This window comes from Artibeus jamaicensis, unplaced genomic scaffold, assembly GCF_021234435.1.
Source record: "Artibeus jamaicensis isolate MK-2021 breed Jamaican fruit bat unplaced genomic scaffold, CSHL_Jam_final contig_729, whole genome shotgun sequence".
Lineage (NCBI taxonomy): Eukaryota > Metazoa > Chordata > Mammalia > Chiroptera > Phyllostomidae > Artibeus > Artibeus jamaicensis.
This window is the reverse complement of record NW_026521939.1, coordinates 6,965,516-6,992,653: the sequence shown is the minus strand read 5'-3', so window position 1 is coordinate 6,992,653 and position 27,138 is coordinate 6,965,516. Positions and strand designations below refer to the sequence as shown.

Genomic DNA, 27,138 nt, shown 5'->3' with positions numbered 1-27,138 from the left:
GCAGTTGCTTCCCATCCCCCCTGACAACTCTTCCCCAACCCTAGTCAACCACTGATCTACTATTTGTCTCTAAAGATTTGCCTAGTCGACATATCTCATACAAACAAAATCGTACAATATATGGCCTGTTGCATCTATTTTCTTTCACTTAGCATAATTGTTTCCCAGTTTCATCCATGTTGTGGCATGTCAATACTTTATTTCTTTTTATGGCTGAATAACATTACACTGTATAGATTTGCCACATCCTGTTTATCCACTCATGCACTAGCGGGCATTTAAGTTGCTTCATTTTGTTATGAATTATGCATCTATACACTTATGCTTTGTGTACAAGAATTTGTGTGGGCATGTCCAAGGTTATTTTAAAGATTAAATGAAGTAGAATCTAAGGTATTTGATATGTCTTTTAACAAATAATAATGAAAGATCTTACAGAGAATCTGCCCAACTCCTTCAATTTACAGATTAGGAAACAGGCACAGAGAGGAGCAGAGAATTGCTGGAAGTCACCCACAGCAGTAGAGCAAAACAGTTAAATGCAAGTCCTTGAGTCACACTGTCTAGAACCAGATCCTAGTTCCACCTGGACTCAGGTTACCTTATGTAAGTCACTTCATATCTCTGAGACGTAGTTTACTCAGGCATAAAATAAGTATAGTAATAGTACCTGCCTTGCGTGGTTGTTGGTGTGAGGACTAAATGTGCTAGCTTCTGTGTTTGGCACATACTAGGTGCTCTTTCAGTCTTAGTTGTCATCACTTATGACAATATGAGATGCGGAACTCAGGTCTCCTGGCTCACAGGTGTAAGATGTCTCAACTCTACACTTCTCCAGTTTCCTCTCCTGTATCACAGGCATCTTTCTGGTATAATTGTAAGTCTCTTGGAGGAAGGAAGTATGGCCTTCTCTTCCCACTGTCCTGAGCATATACAAGGTTGCGAATGAGCACTTTTGCTCACTTTCTTCAGCTTCTGCTGCCCTATCCTTTATAAAGTGACTCAGCTTGGAACTATGTTAATTCTTTGCATCTTTGCGACATTCTGTGAGATGACCAAGTATGTCTCCCTTCCAGGCAGTGGACAGTGTGCCGCCATGGATTTGGGGCCTCTGGAAGGCGGGTACCTGGAGCTTCTTAACAGCAATGCTGACCCTTTCCAGCTCTACCACCTCTATGACCAGATGGACCTGGTTGGAGAAGAAGAGACGGAGCTTTGCTCAGGTGGGCTCTCTTCCCTCAGTCCCCTCCCAACCCCTCAGCCTGCAGCGTGACATGACAGGCCGCAACAACCGCAGTAAGTGCAGCCACTGAGCTCCGGTCAGCACCAAGGACAGCTCCCACGGCCGACAGAAACTCGCTCTTAATGAGGCTGTCTCCCAGCCCTACCTATCTCTCCCACCTTCCCCACTAGCCCTCTTCCCAGATCTTTCCTGTTTCATTCAAGGGGCTTTTCTCCCACAGAACCTGACATGGACACCATCAACTGCGAACAGTTCAGCAGGATGTTGTGTGACATAGAAGGTGATGAAGAGACCAGGGAGGCTTATGCCAATATCGGTGAGAAAGTGCTCTGAGCCAAGAAAAATGACAATTGAGGGGAAAGGTTCTTTTTTTCTCTTTTGTTAATCTTACCCATTCACCATGAGCCACAGAAGGCCCCTCTCTCAGAAATCATGGCAAGGGGGATGGGGAGCGAGGGCTAAAAGAACAGAGACTTCTCCAGGGAAGACTCCAAGAAGATGGAGAGTAGTAAGGGAAATAGACCCCTGCACTAATGACCTGCAGGCAAACAAAATCTCACGTTTATGTTCTCTGCCTCCATTTCTATACCTTTTTCTATTTCTTGTTCTGTCCTTCCTTTTCACAAAGCCCATATTGTACATCCCTCCCTCTCTTTCTCCCCAGCTCCTAAGCCAAACTACCCTAGTATTTGCACTTGCTTTCTAATCGCAGGATATGTGGCATCTCTACAACAAAGGAAGTAGATATTATGAGTATCTCCATTTTACAGCTAACAAAGTTGGGGTTCAAAAGGGTGAAACAATCTACCCAAGGCTACATGAGAGATAGTAATGGGCAGGTCTGAAATTCTAACCTGTGTCTTTCTCATTGCAAAGTCCTATTAACCACAAAAAGGGAAGTATCTGCGGTGGGAAGGTTTGCCAAAGCGCAACTGGAGAGGCTACTTTGCAGCTTTAAAAAGCACTTCCTAGCTGGTGTGCCTCAATTGGTTGGAGCATCATCCCATGCACCAAAAAGTTTGGGGTTTGATCTGTGGTTAGGGCACACATCTAGGATGCAGGTTTCATCCCTGGGGTGCATGTGGGAAGAACTAATCAATGTTTCTCTCTCACATCGATGTTTGTCTGCCTGTCTGTCTGTTTCTACCTCTCTTTCTCAGAAATTAATAAACATATCCTTGGGTGAAGATAAGAAAGATAAGAAAGAAAGAAAGAAAGAAAGAAAGAAAGAAAGAAAGAAAGAAAGAAAGAAAAGAAAAAGAAAGAAAGGAAGAAAGGAAGGAAGGAAGGAAGGAAGGAAGGAAGGAAGGAAGGAAGGAAGGAAGGAAGGAAGGAAGGAAGGAAGGAAGGAAGGAAGGAAGGAAGGAAGGAAGAAAAGCACAGCTTTCAGAGGTGTTTCCATTGTTGCTATTTTGGGGGTGGAGGTGGGGTAAAGGATCCCTCCGAACCAGAGTCACCAGTATTTCATACAAAGACTTTGTTAAATTAGAAAATGGCATCCCTTTTCTGGAGGATGCATTCCCCACTGGGAGGTAACACCTTAGCTATTGAAGAGCAGCCTGAATTTCCTGCCCCATTTGCCCTGTTATCTGGGCACCCTTGTACAGTGAACAATTCGCCCAAGTGTTCTTACCTGCCCTTTCTCTGGCAAGCCAAGAAGCACATCACTCAGGAGGTCTGTGCTCAGCACAGATGTGGCCAGTCTTTCCTCAGGGCATAGTGTAATCATCCCAGGGCAGAAAATGGAGAGGTGTCTCAAAATTGCATAACTGAAAGCCTGCCTGCTTCCTTTTCTTCCTGGGAATATACTTGCAGGAAGCAGAATGGTTTGCTTCTGAGGGCACCCACCCTTCCTCACAACTGGAGGCAGTAGTAAAAGGTTTGGGCATTACTTAGGATCTGGGGGTTCTTCCCTTAAGGGCATCTTCACAGGAATTGGAGCTGCCTAAGCAAGTGGAGGAGGATGCAGCATTACTGGAGTGTGCTCCTCAAGTCTGCGGGTTTTCTCTGTGTTCCCAGAGGACCACACATTGGCCTGAACATGCAGTCATTTGAGCCATCCTGAAATGTTACATTGGCTTCCATATGTGTAGTGGGAATAATAATCATACCTACCCCATGGGATGGCTGTGAGGATTCAATAAATTTCTGTGTGTAAAGAAGTTTAGGAATTTACACACAGAGAAGGAATTTGCAATTATCATCATTATCATCTTCATTTCTGCCCTTACTCCATTCTTCAGCTCACATGCCTTTTATGGCTCCTCATTACCTATCAAGTCTAGTTCTAAATTTCTCCAACACAAAACTTCTGGTGCAGATACCTGTCTTTCAGCATTTCCCACACATAGGGTAAACACCTTTCTTCACTCTGTTCCTGCTATCCAGAAAGCCCTCTACTTTACACCTCTCAGACATTGCCCCATCTTTCAAGGCATGGCTCCAGGATCTCTTCCTCTGGGGATCACTCTCTGAATGCCCCATCCCATTCTCTCCTTTGACCTCCACCATGATAATTGTCTTCCCATTGGTTCCAAGCCATGTTCTACTCCATATGACTAGGCACCATTTATGAGTGCGTACTCTGTACTGACTACTCTGTGGGATGCTTTAAATGCAGAGCTGCTAATCCTTGTCATCCACCTCTGGTTGCAGGCATTATTTATTCTCATTACACAGATGATGAAGTGGGGGCGCAGAGAGGTTAAGTAACTGACCTGAAATCATACAGCTTGAAGGGTTAGTGGAGGACAGAGCTGGAATTTAAACTCAAATCCCCAAGATAACTCATTCATGCTGCATTGTACTACCTTAGAGCAATAGATAAGTTTTCATGGATATGTATCCCATCCCTTCAATAAGATTAAGAGCCCATGAAGGTTCAGTTTTCTTTTGTTAATTTGATTCAGCAAACACTGAGGACTCACTGATTCACTGCATTTTTCCTTGTCTGGGCAGCGGAACTGGACCAGTATGTATTCCAGGACTCGCAGTTTGAGGGCCTGAGCAAAGACATTTTCAGTAAGTTGGAAACTCTTGGCTGAGCCCACATTTCTTTCCTTATTCCTTGGACCATAAGAACTGATGGCCACCCTTCAATGGGTAGTCAGATCCCTTCCCAACACAGGGACAATGCAGGTTCACCTGGGGCATCCATTGACTGTGCATGTTGGTGTCTTTGGTTTTTCTTTAAAGTTGAGCACATAGGATTAGAAGACATCATCAGCGAGAGTGTGGAGATGCTGGAAGAAGCAGGACAAAAAAGTCAGAAAAGACGTGAGTAAGCCTCTCCCTCATCCTACCCAGCCTTGCTTGACTGCCAGCCCTACCCTGGCTCCAAAGCCTTTTGCGGATTCCAGTGGCTGCATTGGCTGCTATTTCCAAAGGACCTTTGGGCTCTGACTTCCCTGTTGCACTTAGTTTTCACCACTGTATTTGAGGTGGGTCTCTTCAAGCACAGGATTCAGCAATAACTGGGTTTTAATTCTGTACCTGCTTCTTCTGCTCTCTGTGACTATGGCAAGTACCTGTACCTTTTTGAGCTTTCTAGTTAGTCTCCCTGACTCCTCAGTCTGTCCTCACCTGGCAGCCAATGTGAACTTTTAAATACAAATCAGATCATTTTGCTTTCCCGTTAACCTTCCAATGGCTACAAGATACATACCACAAGGCCTGCATGATTAGATCCTTTCCACCAGGCCAAACTCCCCAAATGCCACTATGCTCCAGCCACACTGGCTTTTTTTCCATTTCTGTAACTCACCTACCTTTTCTAGCCTCAGGGCCTTTGCACTTGCTGTTCTATCTGTAATGTCTTGAACCACTTCTTTGCATGGCCAGCTTTTTCAAGTCTTCTAGGTCTTGGCTAACTGGATCTGGAGGCCTTTCTTGTTCACCTTTTTCGCATAGATTACCTCATTTATTTTTACCTTGTCATGTGTCTCCTAGCACCTTAACACTTGCCATAATCTGAACTTACTTTATTTATTGCCTTTTGCCTAGTTCTCCCACTGTGAGGACAGGGACCTGGTCTTTCTTACTCATTACTATATCCCCAGCATCTAGCACAGTGTCTGGCATGTAGTAGCACCTCAATAAATACCCATTAAATGAAAATATCAGTTAATCTAAGTGCATATTATGTGCCAGACCATGGGTAAGCCTTGTACCAGTTTATTTATTTTCATATAGTTTTCCTCAGTTTATTTCCCTCAGTTTCCCTCCTTGAAGACAACCTATGTTGTCAGTTTCCTTTTGGCCTTGTTAGAAATATTTTATTTATCTATAGGTCAAGTCTTTTTAAAATTTTTCTGCACAAATGACCACATTTTTACCCGTACTATTCTGCACCTGGCTTCCTTCATGTAACATGTATGGAAGATCTTTTCTTTATCACTGATGGAGAATTGTCCTGCCTCCTGGGCTTTCTTTATTTCTTTTTCTTTCTTTCTTTCTTTCTTTCTTTCTTTCTTTCTTTCTTTCTTTCTTTCTTTCTTTCTTTCTTTCTTTCTTTCTTTCTTTCTTTCTTTCTTTCTTCTTTCTTTCTCCTTCCTTCCTTCCTTCCTTCCTTCCTTCCTTCCTTCCTTCCTTCCTTCCTTCCTTCCTTCCTTCCTTTCTTTCTCTCTCTCTCTCTCTCTGTCTCTCTCTTTCCCCTCCTTTCATTTTCATTTGGCAAATATTTTTTCCAAGATTTTATTATGAAAAATTTCTATATACATAAGGTAGAAGAACTGTACTACAAACCATCACATACCTACCACTTACATTCTAGAATTAATGTTTGGCTGTATTTCATCCCTCTATCCATCCACCCATCCATTCATATTATATTTGGAACATTTCAAAGTAAACTGCAGATGCTGGTACACTTCCCTATACATCTTTCAGCATCCTTATTCATTTTCAGGGCTGCATGGTATTTCGTTGGTGGATGAACCATAATGCCCCTTTGCTAAGGGACACATAGGGTTTTTCTCCATTAGTGTGCTAAGTGCTTAATTCTCACTGATTTCCAGTGTACTTCTGCAGGGTAGGAATCACACCCCCCACTCCTCACCCCCATTTCAGAGTTGAGAGATCACAGTCTCATAGAGGCTGTGTTGCAAAGGCACACGGTGAGGAAGAGATCAAAAGCAGGTTGTTTTTTATTTCCTTAAACTCAAACATCTTGTTTGTTCCTTCTGTGTTTCTTCCACTTCCAGTGCCTCACTTTCTATGAATTTCAATGTGGAATTTGATCACAAGCAGACAGACAAGGGGACAAGAATGGTCAGGGGAAGCAAATGGGACTCCCAAGGCCATTTCCCAGATGTTTAAGGCAAAGCTATTTGGCCTGCTGGGGTTCAGGCTGGGGTTCAGGCTGGGGTTCTGGCTTGGAACATCCCCTCCCTGGGGTGATGACCACAGTGTTCTCTCTGCAGCCTTCCCAGACGAACTGCCTGGAGACCTGAAGCACATGAAGCTCGGTGAGCAGGGCTGGTGGGCCCAGGGAGACTGCAAGGCAGGAAAGCTTGGGTCTCCTCAGGTGCACATATAAACTGGCATTTAAAAGCCAAGGGTCAGAGAGGTGAAGCCCCTTGTCCACAATAATACACTTAGTGAGAAGTGGAGCTGGGATTGAAACCAAAATCCATGATTCCATAGCTCATATAGTTCATGGGCCACTGGGAGACTCAGCTTCTTCTGCAAAGACTCTTCTCTAGCATCCCCTCTTCTTTATGCTGAGTCAGAGCTGAGAGCCTGCTCCACGCCACCATCCCCCACACACTCCCCTCACCTCGTTCCACTGCCTTCTCTTTTCAGAGTGGTCACCTAGGGTTAGCTGGTTACTCAGTGCCCTCTTGCCTCCCCCCACACCCATGACTCAGTGAGCCTCTTCCTCCAAGCTCACCATCTTCTCCCACCAGATGCTTCCTCCCCTTCCTTCCCCTCCTCTCTACTCTCCTCCCACCCAGTTGTTATTGCAAAAGTCAAACATCCAATCCCTGAGTGGGGAACAGACTGAGGAATGAAAGGCTCATAATCTGATGGAAGAAGCCTAGTTCCCAACCTCAGAGAGTTCCAATCTGATGGGAGAGATAGGGACTCTGCCCTTGAAGAGCTCATGATAATGAAGTAGTCCCTGTCTCCAGGGAGCTCCCAGTCTGCTGGGGGAGGGAAGTCTCTAACCTCTTAGATCTCCCCATTAAATAGATGACAAAGACCTCTGTACCAGTCCGATAGAGGTATATCCTCTCCTTTCTTTGGGAAGTGTTTGATGCTTCTTAAGCCCCTCACCCCAGGGACTCTGTGACTAATTGTAAAAGGTGGTAGGGGCCTTGGCCAATGGCCTACTTATAGATCTCTCCTGCCTTAGTGGCCTAATGGTCCCATCACGAGGTCTCCATCTCAGGAAGCTCTAAGGGCCCAGTCACAAGGAGAGGGCTGGGAGCAGGGGCTGCCTGGCATAGAGTAATTGCTGATCAAACCAGCTTCACCCAGGGCTGAGAAGAGGACAGGAGTTTCCTCCAGCTGCCAGGAGAGAGGTCTTCTGTGCTCCCAGAGTGCTCCCCATCCTAAGAAGGCCCTTCCAGAAACCCACCTAGATCTCATGCAGCCTCTAACATGGCTCCTTCCACACAGCCGAGCCCCTAAATGTGCCCATGGTGACTGGCACTTTCCTAGTGGGTCCAGCGAGTGACTCATCAGCTCTGCCCTGCCCATCACCATCTGCTCTGTTCAACAAGGAAACAACATCTGAACAGACCCAGCTAGAGGAAACTGTCCTAACTTCTGGTATGTAAGGGGTTTGGAGAAGGTGGGCTTCCCCCCTCCCTGTGCCTGACAAGTGACTAAGGCAGGGGCCACCAGGGACAGGAATCCTGATCTCAGCCAGTGTCTCCTACTTCTGTCCCAGCCCATCTCATTCTTTGGGTCCCCATCAATTCCATCCCAGCCAGAAAACATGCTCTAGAAGGAGCCCTGTCTCTAGGAGGCACAACATGAAATCCCCACCAATTAGAGAATTCACCCACTAGCCCAATGCATTCATCATCTGTGAATGGAGCACCTCTTGGTACCAGACACTCTGTTAGGTGCTAGGGACACTACCGTGGTCAAGACAGACACAGCTGCTGCTCTTTGGGAAATTGGAGCCCTTTAGAAAGGGAGTCAGGTGTTAATCCAATAATCACAAAGCAACAAACTGTAGGTGCTGCAGAGGATCCCACCTCACTGCCTTTGTCTCTTGTAGTGCCTGCCTCCAGTTCCTTGTTGAGTTGCCTGAGCCTCCCTGCTGGACCCATCCACATCATTCCCACTCTCCCACTGCCCCAGGGGCTCTGGCAAATCTCAGGAGCTGGGGCAGACGTGTCCAGTATACTCATCTACCAAGGTGAGTGAGTGAGACCTGGCCCTGGTGCCCCTACCCCCTCTCCCTGCTACCTGACTATTCCCTGATTCTGTCCTCCCCCAACCCCAGGCATTTGGTGGTTTTGGCCTAATACCTTCTCATGATCTGCCCTCCTCATAACACTTTTCTCTGTCCCTATTTGCTAAGAATCAAAGTAGAGGAGCAGAGCTCCTCAAGGTAGTCTGGGTGAGTGAATGGCTGTGTGTCCTTCTTCTATGTGTCACTTTCCCCCTCTAAGCCTTAGTTTTTTCTCCCCACTACTAAACATTATTATATTTTTAAACTATAGCATCAATGCATACTCATTAAAAAGCCAAATAATAAGAGATGCTTACAAGTGTTGGGTTACTGAGTCTCTCACTCAACTCTTTTAGTATACCCTTGTGAACGGTTTGGTGTGCATGCTTACACAGCTCTCTCTGAATTACCTTGTTTCCTGATCAGTAAAATGATCCCTTCTGATTGCCACACTCATGGATTGTGAATTGCTCAGAAAAGGCCATGTTTGGGCTTTCAGGAATGGGAGAGAAAATGAGACCAGGGGTACACTTCTGCTCAATTGAAAAGCATCCTTTGAAGGTCATATGCCAGTTTTTGCGTAATGCACTGGTACCCCAGAAGCAGGGGAACATTCTGGGCATCTAGGAAAATGAGCACAGACAATATAGTAGAAAACCTGCCGTAGTAGCACTTGCCCTAAGCTCCCCATGAGCTGGTGTGTCCACATCGCAGATGGGAACACCCGGGCTTCAGGAGCTAGATGTAACTCCAGAGCTCTTTCCTCAACTCCACCCTGAAATGCCATCCTTTGGAAGTTCTCTCTCTAGACTCCCCAAGCCCCACAGCCTGATTTGAGGTTGGATGACTCAAATGGGTTCCTGAATGGACACCTGGTTGTTCTTATACTCCCTTCCCACCTAATGTAGGCAAGATGCCCCAGGCCAGCCAAGCACCCCCCTCCAGCAGCCCAGTTATCCACAGCCTCCCGAAGTCCCCAGACCGGCCCGGCTCCACCAGCCCCTTCGCCCCATCTGCAGCTGACCTTCCCAATATGCCAGAACCAGCCCTGACCTCCCGTGCAAATGTAACAGGTAAGGACCTCAGAGCCTGTGAGGGTTACTGGAAGAAGGATTTAGGCCCTGGGGGCAAAATTGCTTCAGTTGGGTCCACAAACAGCTGCCTGCAGGGGCAAGCAGGCCATGTATTTGTAAAACAGGGAGAATCTCCAGGTAAAACAGGGAGAATCTCCAGTGAGTGGAGGGCCTGGGACAGTGGGCGAGGAAGACAACTGGGGAATCCATGTCCCATCTAAACAAGACCACCGGCCTTCACCAGCTGGTCGCCCAGCAGGAAAGCCCAGTGTGGCCAGATCTTCTGAATTGTCAGCAGAATCTGGAAATCTTGATTTTTATGTAGATGTTGTGATTTTTAAAACCATAGTAAGCGCCCTGGCCAGTGTGGTTCAGTTGGTTGGAGTGTCACCAGGGGTGTCCAATCTTTTGGTGTCTCTGGGCCACACTGGAAGAAGAGAGCTGTCTTGGGCTACACATTAAATTCACAAACGCTAAGAAAACTGATGAGCAACACAAAAGGTTTTAAGTAAACTTACGATTTTGTGTTGGGCTGCATTCATAGCCATACTGGGCCCCATGCAGCCTGCGGGTCGCAGGTTGGGCACCTCTGCAAGGTTTGATTCCTGGTCGGGGCACACGCCTACGTTGTTTGGTCCCCAGTCGGGGTGTGTACGAGAGGCAACTAACCCGTGTTTCTCTTTCACAATGTTTCTCTCCCTCCCTTATCTGCTCTAAGCATGTCTTTGGGTGAGGATTTAAAAAGAAAACACAGTAGTGAGATTTTCTTTTAAGTAAAGCTGGCCAAAGACATCTTTAAGCGGGATACAACCACAAGTCCCCACCTTTTAATGCCCCCAGCCTTTGTCAGCTCTGCCCTCTGGGTACTCAGAGGACTGAATGCCTCAGAGGGAGGGAAGACCCTAGGGTGCCCCTCACCCTAACTCTGACACCACCTTCTTCATCTGCAGAGAATGAAACCTCCCCCACCCAATGCCCTGCAACTGGAGAGGTCTCCAGCAAGCTTCCAAAATGGCCTGGTGAGTAGCAGCTGGGTCCCTCTGCCCTGGGTGCTGAAGGCAGGAGCCCAAATCAGGCATCACTTCACTCATTCACTCAACACATATTCAACCTCTTATGTGTTGGCACTCATTCATTCATTTACTCACTCAATTACTCCTCGGGTTGTACCATCATGTCAGCGTTCATTCTGGCACTCACTCACACTTAAGTAATGTTTACTGAGGACCTGCCCCTCAGTAAGGCCCCCTAGGTCTGCCATCTTGTTTGGGGGGCTGAGAAAACAAACGAGGGAAGAGTAGGTGGCTGAGTGAGGGGGTGGAAGTAGCTGACGAGTGTGGGGCAGAAGACGAGAGTGGAGGAGCAAATAGAGGATGGCCAGTTACCGAGTGCTTACTCTGTTCCAAGTGCTCTTCTAAGCACATCCGATATATTAAATCTTAGCATCACAAACAGCCCTCATATTACCCCCGTTTTACAGACAAGGAAACTGAAGCATAGTGGGGTGTAGAACATGCTCAAGATTACACTAATTGGTGAAGCTAAGATTTGTACCAGACACATGGATTCCACAGCCACAACTCTTAGCACCCCCACCAATGCCCTCCCTATTGTGAGGGAGCAAAAGAGGGTTAATGAGTAAACAAAGGAGTTGATAGGTAAATGAATGAGAAGATAAGGAATGCATGGGTGTGGGAATGAATGAGTTAATAAGTGAGTATCTGGTTACTGAACAAAGCAGTGAATAAAGAAGGCAGTCGGTGAAGGTTGTGTGGTGAACAAATGAAGAAGCTAGAGTTACGTGGCTAGTCCTGCCATTAGCATCCTTCCCTCACCTGACATATCCCTTGGCTTTGCAGAGAGTGTGGAGCAGTTTTGCCGCGCACTTCGGGACAAGTACCAGGCCGAGCCTGCAGGCCCAGAAGGAATCCTGGTGGAGGTGGACCTGATGAGGGTACGGCTGGAGAGGAGCAGCAGCAAGAGCCAGGAGAGGGAACTGGTCACCCTGGACTGGGCAGAGCAGCAGCCAACCCGCAGGGGTCTGGCTGAGGTGCTGCTTGCTGCTGCTGACCGTCGGCAGCCACGTGAGACACAGGTGATTGCTGTGCTTGGCAAGGCAGGACAGGGGAAGAGCCACTGGGCTCGGGCAGTGAGCCGGACCTGGGCCCGTGGCCAGCTGCCACAGTACGACTTTGTCTTCTACTTGCCCTGCCACTGTTTGGACCATTCAGGGGACGCCACCCGCCTGCAAGATCTACTCTTCTCCCTGGGCCCCCAGCCACTACCAGTAGACAATGAGGTGTTTGGTCACATCTTGAGGAGGCCTGACCGTGTACTGCTTATTCTGGATGCCTTTGAGGAGCTCGAAGCCCAGGACAGCCTCCTGCACAGTACCTGCGGACCCACATCAGCGGAACCTCGCTCCGTTCGGGGGCTGCTGGCTGGCCTCCTCCAGCGCAAGCTGCTCCGAGGCTGCACCCTGCTGCTCACAGCCCGGTCTCGGGGCCGCCTGGCTCCGAGTCTGAGCAAAGCTGACGCCCTGTTCGAGATGGCCAGCTTCTCAGCCAAGCAGGCTGAGACCTATGTGCTGCGCTACTTTGAGCAGTTGGGGGCCACTCACCACCAAGAGAGAGCCTTGGTGCTCCTCCAGGGCCAGCCACTTCTCCACAGTCACAGCCATAGTCCCACTGTGTGCAGGGCTGTGTGCCAGCTCTCAGAGGCCCTCCTGGAGCTGGGAGAGGAGGCCGAGCTGCCCTCAACACTTACGGGACTCTATGTTGGCCTCCTAAGCCCAGCAGTCCGTGACAGCCCCCCAGGGGCCCTGGAGGCACTGGCCAGGCTGGCCTGGGAGCAGGGCCGCAGACACCACAGCACCTTGCAGGAGAGCCAGCTCCCATCGGCGGAGGTGAAGGCCTGGGCTGTGGCCAAAGGCTTGGTGCAGCATATCCCTGGGGCCCCAGAGACTGAGCTGGCCTTCTCCAGCTTCCTCCTGCAGTGCTTTCTGGGAGCACTGTGGCTGGCTCTGAGCAGTGAGATCAAGGACAAGGAGCTGCCACAGTATTTGGCATTAACCCCAAGGAAGAAGAAACCCTATGACAACTGGCTGGATGGCGTGCCACGCTTTCTGGTTGGGCTGGTCTTCCAGCCTCGCACCTGCTGCCTGGGAGCCCTGGCAAGGTCAGTGGCAGCCACCGTGGTGAATAGAAAGCAGAAGGTGCTCACCAGGTACTTGAAGCGGCTACAGCCAGGGTTGCTGCAGTCAGGGCGGCTGCTGGAGCTGCTGCACTGCGCCCATGAAGCATTGGACACTGGCCTTTGGCAGCATGTGGTGCAGGGTCTCCCCACGCACCTGTCCTTCCTGGGTACCAGGCTTATGCCTCCAGACACCCACATACTGGCCAGCACCTTGGAGACAGCGGGCCGTGACTTTTCCCTGGACCTCCGCAGCACCGGCATTGATCCCTCTGGACTCAGGAGCCTTGTAGGACTCAGCTGTGTTACCTGTTTCAGGTGGGGACAGGGGATAAAGAAGGGGGCCTCTTTGCATTGGGCACCTGTAGGGTCGTGACACCATGCTGGGATCACGGCTGGGGCTCATGTCGTATGCACAGTGCCCAGGTCAGGGCAGAAGCGCTTCCTTCATTTTTTTAAGGTGAAGAAACTGAAACTCAGAGAAGGATAGCAGCTTGCCCAAGTCACACAACCAATGAGGGATAGCATCATTCTTTCAACCGTATGCCAGGCACTGGGCCGTGTCTAGAATCTAAGACTGACTGGGGTTCAGATTTGCTTTCTTCTCTCCACCTCTTGATCAAGCCATCATTTTGTCATGGTTGGAGTAAAGCCACAGCCTTCTGTCGATCACCCTACCTCCATCCATTCTCTCCTCTTCCACTTTACTGTATTTAATCAGAACTTGAATCTGGTCATATTTACAATGCTTTAGAGGTCTTCCACCACCCTCAGTATGAAGTCTAAATTTCTTAATTTGGCTCATTTAAATCCTTCTACGATCTGTTCATCCACTTCAGCCTAATGTCCAGAGAATCTCTCCCACTTTCCCCCTAAGTATACTTTGCCTGGTCTGTAAGGTCCTACATCATCGTACTGGTTCAATCAAGAATTTAGCACTGAGTTTCCTAGTAGCCAAAGCAAAAAGGGAAATAAAAGCACTCAGAGAGTGCTGGAGTGGTCACTGAAAGCTTTCAGGGGAAGTAGGGGTTAAGCTGAAGGAGGAAAATATCTGAGTAGGCAGGAGGGTCCTTCATGGAGCTGCCCCTCCGTTACGGTCTAGCCCAGTCACTGTGCCTGGGTCTGAGGCCCTCCCTCCACAGGGCCTCCTTGAGTGACACGGTGGGACTGTGGGAGTCCCTACAACAGCATGGAGAAGCCAAGCTACTCCAGGCGGTGGAAGAGAAGTTCACTATCGAGCCTTTCAAAGCCAAGTCCATGAAGGATGTGGAAGACCTGGGCAACCTTGTGCAGATCCAGAGGTGAGGGGGAACGGTATGGGAGGTGGTCCAGGCCATGCATGTTGAAGGCACATAGGACCCAAGATCAAGTTTGCCATTAGCACTTCCAATGCTTCCTCTCCTTTAGGACATCCCATGCTCTTGTCCTGGGCAATGGCTCCCTGGAGTCTCTCAGTGCAGGTACCACCCAGGCAGAGGCCCCAGGACTTGTCACTTTGTCTCATTTTAAACTTGATAATTAAATCGTGTATTTAATTATTTCTTAGCTAAAGCAGAGACATAGCTTCCTTGCTAGGAGTTAAAGAGCTGCCTTCTGGATCTAGTAACAGAAGTGAGACCTATGGCTGCCTTTTAAGGCAGCCAGGACCAGTGTCACCCCCATTTGACAGATTGCAGAGCTCTGAAGTCCAGGGAGTAGAGGCAACCTGACCACCGAACAACTGTCTTTCACTCCTGCCATCTTCCCACATTGTTATGTGCTGTCGGGGATGGGTGCCGGTAGGTGCACACACAGTAATGACACACAGAGTAATGCCCAGGTTAAGTCCTGTCACGAGCTTTTCCTTTCCAAAGGTGGGCTATAGTAGCCACAAGAAAGATAGTCTTTTAGGGGAATTTGGGCACTGGGGCAAGCATCCTGGGACACATAGGTAGTGGCTCAGCAACAGGCAAAGAGCTTGCTTCCAACTAACATTGCCCATTCTCTCCAGGACTAAAAGCTCCTCTGAAGACACAGCTGGGGAACTCCCCGCCATCCGGGACCTAAAGAAGCTAGAGTTTGCGTAAGCAAAGGGGTGGATTGCCTCGGGTCCCTATGACATTTCTTCTCTGACGTTAGCTTGGCTTGTGCCACCAAAATGGAAATTGTTTCCCAGAATCATTCTTACCCTCCCACCTCACCCCTCTGGAAACTAGCTTCTAACAGCTGGGGCATGGCCAGTCTGGGCTCGTGAAGATTATTGGCCCATTTACTAGTGAACACGCTTATTTGAATTCATTCACTCAAAAGGCCTATTCGGATGAACAAGGCCACTATCCTCAAGGAGCTTGCAGCCTACTGTAAATGGCTGTCATGGCTGTCGGGAAACTCAAGGGTTGTAAGAGCGCAGACTTAGGAGAGATCATGGGACTTCCTGGAGGAAGCAATTGTAGCAAAAAAAAAAAAAAACTTGATGAAGGAGTAGGAATGAGTCAGGTGGAGGGGCCACACGGGGTGGAGGTATTGTTATTATGTCCCCATTGTACAGATGCAGACACTGAGGCCTACAGAGTATCAATTGTTTGTTTGTCCAGAGTCACAAAAGTCCGGGCAACCTGGCTTTTGCTTCAGTAAAGGAAAAAGCTACATTTGTGTTTGGCCCTTGTATGGAAATCTAAAGTCATCTAATGATTAGGAAGGAAGATCAAACACCTACAGTGAACTCCGTGTATTTTATAATCTCAATCATTTCAAGAGCTACTTGAGAAGATGGTCATTATCTTCCCCGTTTTACAGATGAGAAACCAGCAAAGTCAAGTTACTCACCCAAGGTCCCCAGCTGGTCACCCACCCACAGTCTATCTGCTCCTCTGGTCACTGGTCCCCCTGCTCCCAGAAAAAGAAGTGTTTCTTGTGTCAGACAGAGACAAGTTGTCAAATTTGTGCAGAGATAAAAATGTTCTGAAAAGAGGAAATGTATGAAAACAATCACCAAAAACCCCTCTAGCTTTGAATTATTTTCAGCTTCAAAAGCCCCTAGTTCAAGGTCGGAACTGTGCTCTGTGGAACAGCAGTCGTGGGGTGGAACCGCCCAGAACCAGGACACAAGCCACCTGGAGGCCGGAAACCCCAAGGCAGTTCTGAGGAAGGGAGGAAGGAAGGAAAAGAGTATTTTGGGCGTATGACCGGCAGCCACTGTTCCAGCCACTGCTCTGCTGCTGAAAGTCCTGCGGGGGCTCTACTGGCAGACAGGGTTCTTCTCTGATTCAGCCCTCATTGACCTCTTCAGCCTTACCTCCCACACTCTCCCTCACTCCCTCCACTCCAGTCTCACGGGTTTTCTTGCTGGCTTTCAATATTACTGAGCTCGATCCAGCGCCTGGGCCTGCGCACTGGCTGTGCCTTCTGCCCAGGACACCCTTCCCCAGATAGCTGCATGGCCCATGCCCGCACTGCCTTCTAGTTTTCACTGATGGAGGCCTCTTCTCACACCCATTTTTCAAAGTAAAATCCTGTCCCACTAGCCACCGTACTCTTCTCCATGCCACGTATTATCTCCGACACCAGATAATGTACCGATTTCTTTGAGTATTTGTCTTGCCCACTGGAATGCCCACTCCCCAAGGGCAAAGATTTTTTGCCTGTTTTGTTCACAGCTGTCTTGTGATGGGCTCTATGGCCCTGGCACACGGGGGGCAAATAATCAATGTTTGATGAATTAATTCCTCAGTCCTTCTAAAAACCTCCTATGATAAGGGCTAAATCTTAGGAGACTTGAGGTTCAGAGGTGAAAGGATTCGCCCAGAAAGCCCTAAGGGAGGGAAGTGGTAGACTCTAGATTCAAATCAGGTTTTGGACTCCCGTCTCATAACCTTTCATGGAGGCTAGTGGTTCTCAAACTTTGGGGTTTCAAAGACACAGTATTTCAGAGTGAATGTGAATGACTATGCAGTTACCATCTTTTAATTTTTATTAAGTATATTTATTCAAACAAGCAAAATAACCACTGTTGGCACCATCATTTTATCAAGGAATTAACATTTTAGTGTCAAAAAAAAAGTCCAAAGAATATAATTTCAGAATAAAGAACAGTTCTATCTTTACATTGAGTACATTTAACCATATTTTAAAAACAAAATACCTTTTCGCTGTCTTTATTTTTCTCCTTTCTTCAAAGTCTACTCTAAGCGGCAATCCAGGGTGTGTGACCTTGTGTGACCTCTCTGTGTCTCCATGTCCCCATCTGTAAAATGGGGACAAGAAGCTCCCTCAGCTTAGAGTCATTGTGAGGATTAAATGAGATCTAATCTCAATGAAGGTTATGAGGTGTTCCTGGCAGATGATAAGTGCGCAAGAAATGGTTCCACTTGTTATTAAGATGCAGGGGCAAATGCTTAAACCATCTTTCCTGGGCCTGGTAGTGGTCCTCAGGCCAGCACTTGGAACCACCTGCCCAGGTCAGGGCAGAAGAAGGGGGCCTGTAGATGTCGGCAGGAGTAAGAACCCCACTCTGGATGAAAGCTGGGGAGTTCCCAGCTGGCTGCTTGAGGGGGCTTTGTGAAATCTTCCCAGAGCAGATTTGGGGTCCTACCTGGTGGGACTGGGGGGAGGGGAAGGGGGGAGACCTCGGAGGGCCTGCCTTCTGTGCCCCGTCTTTATCCTTCCCCAGCCCAGGGCTGAATTGAGAGGCCATAGCTGTTTCAGGGCCTTACCTCTGCTCTTTGCTTCCTAGGCTGGGCCCTGTCTTGGGGCCCCAGGCTTTCCCCAAACTGGTGAGGATCCTTGAGGCCTTTTCTTCCCTTCAGCATCTGGAGTGAGTATAGACCCCGGAGCCGTCCCTGTGACCTCAGGCTTCGACATCCCTAAACCCTGCCCTCTCTGTGCGTATGTGTCTCTGTCCTGCTGCTTCCTTTATGGGGCTGGTGTGAGTGATCGGATGACCCCACTGCAGGGAAGCGATAATGGATGGGAATCCTCAATAATTTTTTTTACAAGTAAAATCCTTTTGTGATCTTTGAAACTCTTCATCTCATCTGTTGCTCCCAGCAGTGCCGCAGAGAAGCCAGGTCAGAGAGCATGACCCCATGGTGCAGTGGAGGTCCCAGGAGGTTGCCAGGAGTTTCCCAAGCTCATTGGGGCTCCCAGGAAGCAAAATAGGGATTCGGGTCCTTTAGGAGCTAGAACCATGTCCCCTGGCTAGTGAACTAGTCAGTGCCCCTTGGGGATAGAAATGTGCTCTCAGAAGCTCTGGAGCAGACATCTGCTATGGTGTGTCCAGGGGCTGGGGAATGGGAGGAAGCCCCAATGGGTCAGAGGGAGGGATGGGTCAGGTGGCTTCCAAGGTGCTGGCTGACGGCCCCCTCATCTGATTTCACCTGCAGCCTGGACTCGCTGAGTGAGAACAAGATTGGGGATGAGGGTGTGGCGCAGCTCGCAGCCACTTTCCCTCGGCTGAAGGCCCTGGAGACGCTCAAGTGAGTGCGCTGGACCTGCCTGCCCTTCCTGCTCCATTTGTCCCCCTGTGACCTCCTGGCTTTTTATTTTTTTATTCACTTACCCATTCAATCATTCATCCATGTACTCATCCATCCGTCCACCCATTCAGCCTTTCACTCATTCATTTTTATTTAGTTATTCATGCACCCAATCATTTATTAATTTGATCAACATATATTTATGAATCACCTAATGTGCTTGGGCTCCATTCTTGGCCCTAGAGATCCAGTGTTAAGCAAAACAAAGTTCCTGACCTCAGGAGTCTTGTTGTGAGAAGGTACAATAAACAAACAAGCAAATAAATAAATCCATAATTAAAAAGTATGTAGTAATGAAAGTAAACAGTGTTTAGTGACAGAAAATTACATTGGAGGTGAAATGGGAGAAATAGATTAGGATCTATCAGCTAACCATTATCAAAATAGTATATCTTTTATTTTCTTAAAAAACTATTGTGGGCTTTGGGAAGTAGAATATGGCTATGATGTAAGAAGATCCATATCAGTTTTTTTTTTTTACTAACCTAGAAGGTATCATCAAAATTTATCCAAACTCCACTTCATAACTATGATCAGGATGGCCACAGAATTCACCAAAACTCACTTAGGCATTTCCTTGATTGAAAGACACTGAGACTTCTCAAGTAACTTACAGTGTTCTAGGTAACACTGTGAGTAAGCTAGCTTTTCTTCCTTGAGTCCTTCCTGCCTTCCTCCTGTCCTTACTTTTTTCCTCCCTCCCTCTTTCCCCTCTTTTTCCTTCCTTTCTCCCCAACCTCAGTGAAATTTTTATTGAGCACCTACTATGTGCTTGGCATTGCTCTAGGCACAAGAAAACAGTAATGAACAAAAAACAGACAGACTCCTTGCCTTGTGGAGACCATAGCCATTAGACAAATAACGCAAACATTTAGTTAGTCACAGTGCTGAAAAGTCGTTCAAAGGGAATGCTATAAGAATAAAACAGGTGTGGTGTAGAAAGTCCTCTCCCTCCCTCTCTCTCTCCCGCTTTCCCCCTCTCTCTCTCTCATGTGCATCCTCCCCTCTATCATCCCACTCAGCCATAGGACCTAACGGTATCCTCTTGTTTAGTAAGAGTTAGCACCAGTCTACCCACAGTGCCACCCACAGTTCATTACCCACAGCTCTCCTTGCTATGCGTTAGTTGCTCTGGGCCACCCTGTGAAGAAGTAAAAGTTTCTTGGCTCTGTCAGGGACGGGGGGGTGGGAATGAATGGACGCTGATGGATACAAGGGTGTACAAGTTTGGCCCTAAGCCCTTTCTCTCTCTGGGTCCCTGCAGCTTGTCCCAGAACAGTATCACGGATGTGGGTGCCTGCAAGCTTGCCGAGGCCCTACCCTCACTGGCTGCATCCCTCCTCAGGCTAAGGTGAGTGAGACCCTGCCATGGATTGGGTGCTGAGCTGGTAGGCGGGGGGGGGACAGACAGCCCCCCCTCTGTGCCAGTGCAAAGTCCCACACTGGGACCCTGGAGGCAGTTCTGCTGTGTCAGCGTGGCACAACTTGTGGGGGTGGTGGGCAGTCACCTAAAACCCAATATGAGCACAGCCCCCTGCCCTAGAGTTGGGCAGTGCCTCCATTTATTCATCTGGAAAGTTGGTACCATCCCAACGGCCTGTGGAAAACCCTCAGTGCAATACTGGGTCCTGGTGCACAGTGTTGGCCCTCTACCTTCAGGGGATGGCACGACTGAATTTTTTCTCGAGTCCAGGGGTGGCGATTACTAGAAGGCTGACCATTCTCTGCAGCTTTGGCTGGCTTTTATCACTCACACCAGCCAGTGCTTACACTGCCACCTTCTGGTAGTCCTTGGCATAGTACTTCTTGCTTTTGATTACTACTAGCCTGGCCCCTGGTGGAACCCAGGCTAATTAGGGAACTGTGTGCTTGGAGCAAAGCCCCAGTCATTCAGCTCAGCATGGCCAGCTCTCGTCTCTCTCACCGGCTGGGAGGAACTCACCTCTCCTTCCCTGGCCCTCATCACCTGGCAAAGACTGCCAGAGTCAGATCCCAGGGGAGATAGCATCGAGTTCATCAAGTTATCTATGTACCCATTCTTTATCTTTCCATTCAGGGCCACTGGGTACAGTTGAAACTCATGGTCTATGTGATTGGCACCCCCTAGAGTTGTGCAGGATATCTAATATTCTCTAATATCAACCATGGGCCAGAACCTGTGCTGGGAGCTTGAGATACAACTATGAGCAAAACTGGTGTGGTTCTTACTTTTGAGTTTCTTACATAATAAGCAAGGAAGCATATGCATACATAAAATATTTTAAAATACTGATTTATGCTGGGAAGGAAACTAACAACGGCCAAGGAGTTACAATAGGGAATACTGAATTCACCAGAGAGGTCAGACAACCTCTGAGGGGGCAGGAAACCCTTCTCCTTCCATGGGCAGCTCTAGGGAAAAGCATTCCAAGAAGAGGGAACAGAAGATGCAAAGGTGCTGAGGTAGGAAAGAGGTTGAGTCTTTGAGCGCCGGAAGGTCCACTGTGGCTGGACGCAGTAAATAAAGGACAAGGGGTGCGAGGTGAGAGAGGTCAGTGGAGGCCAGGTCATGCAGGGAGGCACTCATGGGACAGCAGGGGGCTTTGGAGTTTTTCTACTGTGAATGCAGAAGCAGGTGGGGCCTATGGAGGTGACACCTGATCCAACTGATGCTTAAACAAACCTCATATTTCATGCAACCTAAGATGCCATCTGTTGTAAGACATCGTTTAATGGGCAAAACACTGCAGATTAGATGACACTCCATTGGTTAATAGATCTTAATATCAAAGATACTCAAATAGATGAACATGTGCTTCTTGGCATCAATGAAGTATGGGAAGGAACCTCTGCCTGTGTGAGCAGGAAGGACCTCCTGGGACTTAAGACCCACCCCAGGAAGAGATTGCAAAACCCCCGCCTTGGTACCAGCCAAATCTTGACATCAGGGGATGCTGGAGTTTAGCCTGAATCCGCTTTGCCGTGGTGTAGACCTGCTGCTTTTACATACCGCCCTGCAGTGTAGCTCTGAGGCTGTCCTGGCAAAGTCATGGCCTTGAAATTAGAACCACAGCAGTCCCCGGCTTGTTAAAAGGATGCTTAATAATGAGTATGCAGCTTAAGTCAGTGACACTTGGCATGCTGTTTTCAACACTGCAAGTGGTGGCTGTGAGTACACCACAGAAACCTGAGCCAGCCCAGCAGTTGGGCTTTTGTCTCCTTCATCCTCAGTGCTGGTCACACCTTCTACAGTAACTCATTCAACCCCCCAGTCCACCCTGGGACATAGTAATAATAGCTAACGTTTAGTTTGTCCCACATGCCGAGTCTGTTCTGTGTGTTTTACCGGCATTAACTCAACTCTTTCTCACAATGACTCACTCTATCACGCCGATTTTGTGGAGGAGCAAACTGAGTCACAGAGGAGGTAAGAAATTTGCCAAAGGTGACATAGGCAGCAAATGGCAGAGTTGGGATTTGAACTCATGACGTCTCAGCCTGGCAGCTACTGCCTCTCAGTCCTGCCGCTTCCTTGGACTCACTGTGTCACCGTGGTGAAGTGTCCTCAAGTCTCTGAGCATCAGTTTGCCCTCTGGAAACTGGGGCAGTCATCCCAGTTCCGTGTGGGTCCCCCTGGGCCCCGAACCCCTGCACCCCAGACCCTGTCCTGACTTGTGTTTCTGGCAGTTTGTACAATAACTGCATCGGTGACGTGGGAGCTGAGAGCCTGGCACACGTGCTTCCGGACATGGTGTCCCTGCGGGTGCTGGAGTGAGTATGGGAACCTGGGTGGCACCTTGGGGAGACCGGGACCTCCATCTGGCACCATGGGAAGGAATGGGCTGAGGTCTGGTTGTCAGGAGTGTGGGGGTGGCCCTGGAATGGGGCTGGATGGTCCCGAGGGCCAGACCCCAAGATGGGTTTCTCTCTCCAGCGTCCAGTACAACAAGTTCACAGCGGCTGGGGCCCAGCAGCTCACTGCCGGCCTGAGAAAGTGCCCTCACGTGGAGACACTGGCGTAAGTCTCAGCTGCCCCAGTGGGTGGTTCCATGAGCCTTGAGCTCCGATCCTGCTCTGCCCCTCACCAACGCGGGACCTTGGGCAAGCAGGACACACTTCACCATTTTGACTTCAGTTTGGTACATGAAACAATGTCTGGCACGTGAAAATGCTCAATGTGTTGGGCTGAATGGTATGAAATTGCTTATATAAACCATTTTCACCTACAAAACTAGCAATTTCATATGGCTCCAACTTACTATTATATCACCATGATGTCTAATGTCCCAAACTGGTACTTTATATACTTTCTAGGCATTTTAATTTATGTAATCACTCATATCTTTTAAGAGGATAGGGTGGATCTAATAGACCCATTTTACAGGTGAGGAGAATAAGGCACAGAGAGTTTAACCAATATTTTTGAGGTCATACAGCAAGTCGGCAGCAGAACCAAGTCTAAAGAACAGGGTCTTGGGGTTCCTAGGCCTCTGTTGTTCCCATGTCCCCACACTGGTCTGGTCCTGCCAGTTGGGAAGTCCCCAAGGTTCCGGGCTGAGCAGGAGGAGAGATTTGGGGACCTCTTACGTTGGGGGCTCTAGGTCACACTCCCTCCTCTAACCTGGCGTCTGTGTCCCATGCCCCACTGCAGGATGTGGACACCCACCATCCCTTTTGGTGTCCAGGAACACCTGCAGCAGCTGGACTCCCGCATCATCCTGAGATGACCCCAGCTGTGCATGGGAAGAGGTAACTGGGGTGGACTTGGGAGGGGAGAACCACAGGGCCCCAAGGTCAGCATTCTAGGGAGGCAGAATCCATAAAAAGTGGGCAGGGCAGCAGGTAAGATCTGGGTGACCACGCCCAGACCATGCACCACCTGAGGACTCCCCTTCAATCCCTGTGGGGTTGGTGGAGGCGTCCTGAAGGCTTTGTGGCTCTGGCCCTGAGGACCCTCCGTGGGGCAAGGATTAGAGACCGGGGGCAAGGACAGGGTGGGCGGGCCGTCCACAACCCACAGCCCTCGGCATTGGGAAGATGTTCCTTCAGAAAATTCTAGACTATGTGTGTTGCTGTTTGGGTCTGTTGGCTGCCCGATGTCCTAGATTGTCCTCACAGGAACGTGCTCTGTGAGTTTCCTGCCTCTCACTGTGCAGATGGCTGTCCTCCCACCTCCCCGCTCCTCCGACCTGTGAGGTCCCCCTCCAAACCCTGTGTCTCTTCCTCCAAGTCCCTTCTATCCCCAATCTCAACAACACTTTCCGTGTGTCCAGCTACCCACTCCTATAGCTTCCTGACCTACTCCTTCTCTGGACCTCCTTCCTACAGCACTTTCTCCAAGGACGCTGACCACCCTGGACCTTGAACTGGTTGTCTGTGGACACAACTCTCCTCTGGTCATATCCTATGAGCCTCAGGGGCCTGGCACCGGGCCCCGCCAGCTGTGGAAAGGACTCACGGCCTGATATGTGGACAGACCCAGGCCCAGCTCTGGGCTCCTTCTGGGCTGAGGTTGATGCCAGCCCTGCTCAGCGGCTGCAGCTCTGGCAGAGAGGTAGGCAGCTGGTGGCAGCTGCGGTTCACCCTGGAGCCCTGGTACATTTTCTGCAGGCCATTCCAGACAGCCACAGCCAGGCCAGAGTGAAAAACTGAGACAGCCACCCAAATCCCTGACACCCTGGGAAGAAAGTACCTCTCCAGGCTGCTGTCTGAACAGGGCACACTTGGTGCTCTGAGGATACCAGAGGGCAACCCCCCCAACCCACGTATTCCCAAACTACGACAGGCTGGGATGCTGAGGCAGCTGCTCTCTGTCTGCAGGACTCACTGTTTGCACTAACATTGCTTGTCAAGGCCAAATGCTGGACCAGATGCACTGGACCTTGGCTGGCAATCAATTGATGGTACACTAATGGAGGAGAGGGAGGGAGACAGACTGGGAACACACCTGCCTTTTCATCTTCATTTCCTGCGTTTCTTCACTACATTCAATCCCACAGGCAGGTCCAGTGTTTGAGTTTATGTCGTGATTACCATTTTGGGGTGGCCAACATTCTGGTGATCTGATGCATCACAAACCATGCCAAAATGTAGTGGCTTAAAACAACGCACACTTTTATTCTGCTCACACACCTGTCATTTGGGCAGAGCTCGTTTCTGTCCCACTGAGTGTCCGCTGCAGTCATCGGAAGGCTTGTTCATTCTGTGCTGGCAGGTGGCTGGGAGCCTTTGTTCCTCTAAGGAACTGTCAGCAGAGGTCCTCTTTATGTGGGCTAGTTCGGGCTTCGCCATAGCATGATGGCTGGGCTGTAGGGTGATCACCCAAGAAGGAAAAGGGTCAGGGGAGAGAGGGAGAGAAAACAGACTAATGTTGTATCCTTTTTACAACCCAGACTTAGGAGTCATACAGCATCACTTCTGTCATATTCTTTGTCCAGTCTGACAGGAGCTGTCACTTGCCTACCCCCACCCCCACCTTGTGCGTGTGTGCACACATGCACACGCGCACAGGCGCTCCCACACAGCAGAGTCCGCCTCGGTCCGAGTCTTGTCTTTTCAGAAAGGATTTTCTTTACGGTGTCCTGAGATTCAGTGGGAAATTCATTATTAGGGGAGCACCAAGGTCAAAGCACCACGAGCCTTGCAGAGGGAGTTGCTTCCCTTCGCCTCTGAGCCCCACTCTGACCTGGGAACCATCCCTCAGCCCTGCTGGGATTCTGCCTCAGCCAACGCAAGCTGGGAAGGGAATTGGCAGCATTGCTCTCTACCCAGAGAGCTGCCCGTTCGACTGTTGTTGTTTTTCACTGGGGCATGGCCTGCTCGGTCAGAAGCCCTGGTTTGGGATGAGTTGGCTTTGGCAGCAGTGGAAGCTGTCTGTTCAGCTCTAGTGCGCCAGCCCTGATACCCGGGGCCAAACTCATCTCCTCTTCCCAGCAAGTGGGAATCGGGGGTAGGGTGGGTCTGAGGGTTTCAGACTCAGCTGCCCGGTTGGCAATTCTTGCAGAGAGGCGGGTACCTTCTGCCTTGGTATGGCTGCAGAGGGCATCAGGTGTTCTGACCCAGGGTTGGTTTCTAAATGGCTCGGGCACTACCTCTTAGTTTCCCCCTGTATTTGTGGGCTTTGTGACATCCACAAGACTCCAATTTGTGCAGAGGGGGGAACATGAAGCCAATCTCTCTCCATTCCATATGCCTAGCATACACCCTTGGCCAGACAGGGAGGGCACTACTGTACACACAGCTTTTGGTCTGTTCAGAGAGGACAAAATGAGGTCAGAGGCTAGAATTACTCATGGTAATGATTTTAAATGATAGCTAACATCTATTAAATGAATTGATGCATGTAAAGCACTTACCACAGTGCAAGGGACATAATAATTGCTCAGTAAATATTAGCAATGAGCACCATGCTAAGCTCTTCCTACTCAAGAGGGCCCACAGCCTCAGGCCAGTAGCACTGACTCAGGGCTAGGTCACTTGGGCTCAATGCCAAGCTCGCCACCTGTGCAAATTGCTTCTGTGCCTCAGTCTCTCATATGTGAAACGTGCCTACTCATAGTACTGTCTTCATTGTGAGGCGACAGGAGAGTAGAGCACTAACACCCTGAGAACAAGAGCCTGGCATACAGCTCAATCCATGTTTGTTGTCCTCATTGCCTATGAATATGTGTTTCACTCTCGCCTTTACCTGCAATGTTCTCTCTAGCTTTCCACGTGGCCGACTTTTCATCCTTCAGGACTAGGTTTAAAGGATGGCCCCTCAGGAAGGTGTACAAGATCACACCATCAAACACAGACAACTCCCCTTCTCCTGCTCAACTCTTTAACCTCACTAGTTTATCATTTTTACACTTATTTGTTGTGTTGTTTGCTCTTATCATAGGATGTGAGCTCCAGTAGGGCAGGTAACTTGCCTGTTTTTTTCATTGCTGTGCACTTCGCTCCCAGCAAAGTGTCAGTACATTTGTGCTCAATAAACGTTTGCAGAATGAACAAATAAGGCTCATCACAACTTTGCTTTATTCATCCCACAAATTTGTACTGTGTACACCTTGGTGAATAAGATGCTTTGGTTAAGTCTTGCATTTTAGTAAAATTTAAAAAAAACCCTCTGGGCCGGGCTGCCAGGTCCAGCTGGACAGTCTGTGTACTAGACAAGGGGATAAGTGGAGGTTGCAACCTGGTCTGGGCTCTGCTTGCTGAGCTGTGGGTCCTGGTGTGGAGCTATCTCAGCCCAGAGGGGCACCTTTGTTTTTAACACCAAGTCATCTTATGAAGAGGCCAAATTACTGTGCCCATTTTGTAGGTGTGACTTGCCTAAGGTCACGCCCCTCCTAAGGAGGCAGTCAAGATGCAAACTTGCCTTCTGACTTCTTTGGAGGGTCTCTCCGTGGGCACAGTGGGCTTGAGTTGCTCCCCGAGCCCCACCTGTCGGGTGGGAGAAGTGATGCTCACAGGACTCTGGGCACGTGATGTCTGAAGTCATGCTGTATGTGGTGGCATGATTTCAGGTTTAGTGGGTTTCAAGTGCATCTTTTCAACCCTCACTTTCTCCCCAGGGCTCTCTGGACATCTCCCTTCTCACACTCACCTTGGGCCTCTCCAATGTCTTCTGTTCACATTTGTTAGCCATCCCCTTTCTTAGAATCACATGGAGACAGATGGTGCCACAAGTGTCCTTTCTCTCCAGTTCTGCTGGACCTTTAGTCCCCCATACCTCAGCCTGCTTAC

At 49.1% G+C, this 27,138-nt stretch overlaps 1 protein-coding gene across 4 annotated transcripts in view; it reads left to right on the top strand.

The window, feature by feature from the left end:
• The window catches only part of CIITA (class II major histocompatibility complex transactivator), a 51,908-nt gene extending 25,487 nt beyond the window's left edge, over positions 1 to 26,421 (top strand). For all 4 annotated transcript variants that reach the window (XM_037151188.2, XM_037151189.2, XM_037151190.2 and 1 more), the window contains exons 2-20: positions 1,077 to 1,223; positions 1,464 to 1,559; positions 4,202 to 4,264; positions 4,439 to 4,519; positions 6,664 to 6,708; positions 7,865 to 8,017; positions 8,475 to 8,615; positions 9,560 to 9,724; positions 10,675 to 10,743; positions 11,584 to 13,234; positions 14,059 to 14,217; positions 14,907 to 14,978; positions 17,628 to 17,708; positions 18,277 to 18,369; positions 19,694 to 19,780; positions 22,096 to 22,179; positions 22,343 to 22,426; positions 23,060 to 23,157; positions 23,737 to 26,421. In XM_037151188.2, the coding sequence (XP_037007083.2) occupies positions 1,077 to 1,223; positions 1,464 to 1,559; positions 4,202 to 4,264; positions 4,439 to 4,519; positions 6,664 to 6,708; positions 7,865 to 8,017; positions 8,475 to 8,615; positions 9,560 to 9,724; positions 10,675 to 10,743; positions 11,584 to 13,234; positions 14,059 to 14,217; positions 14,907 to 14,978; positions 17,628 to 17,708; positions 18,277 to 18,369; positions 19,694 to 19,780; positions 22,096 to 22,179; positions 22,343 to 22,426; positions 23,060 to 23,135 (3,347 nt within the window). In that variant the 3' untranslated portion in view covers positions 23,136 to 23,157; positions 23,737 to 26,421. The remainder of the gene's footprint in view (positions 1 to 1,076; positions 1,224 to 1,463; positions 1,560 to 4,201; positions 4,265 to 4,438; positions 4,520 to 6,663; positions 6,709 to 7,864; positions 8,018 to 8,474; positions 8,616 to 9,559; positions 9,725 to 10,674; positions 10,744 to 11,583; positions 13,235 to 14,058; positions 14,218 to 14,906; positions 14,979 to 17,627; positions 17,709 to 18,276; positions 18,370 to 19,693; positions 19,781 to 22,095; positions 22,180 to 22,342; positions 22,427 to 23,059; positions 23,158 to 23,736) is intronic.
• Positions 26,422 to 27,138: the final 717 nt, after the last annotated feature.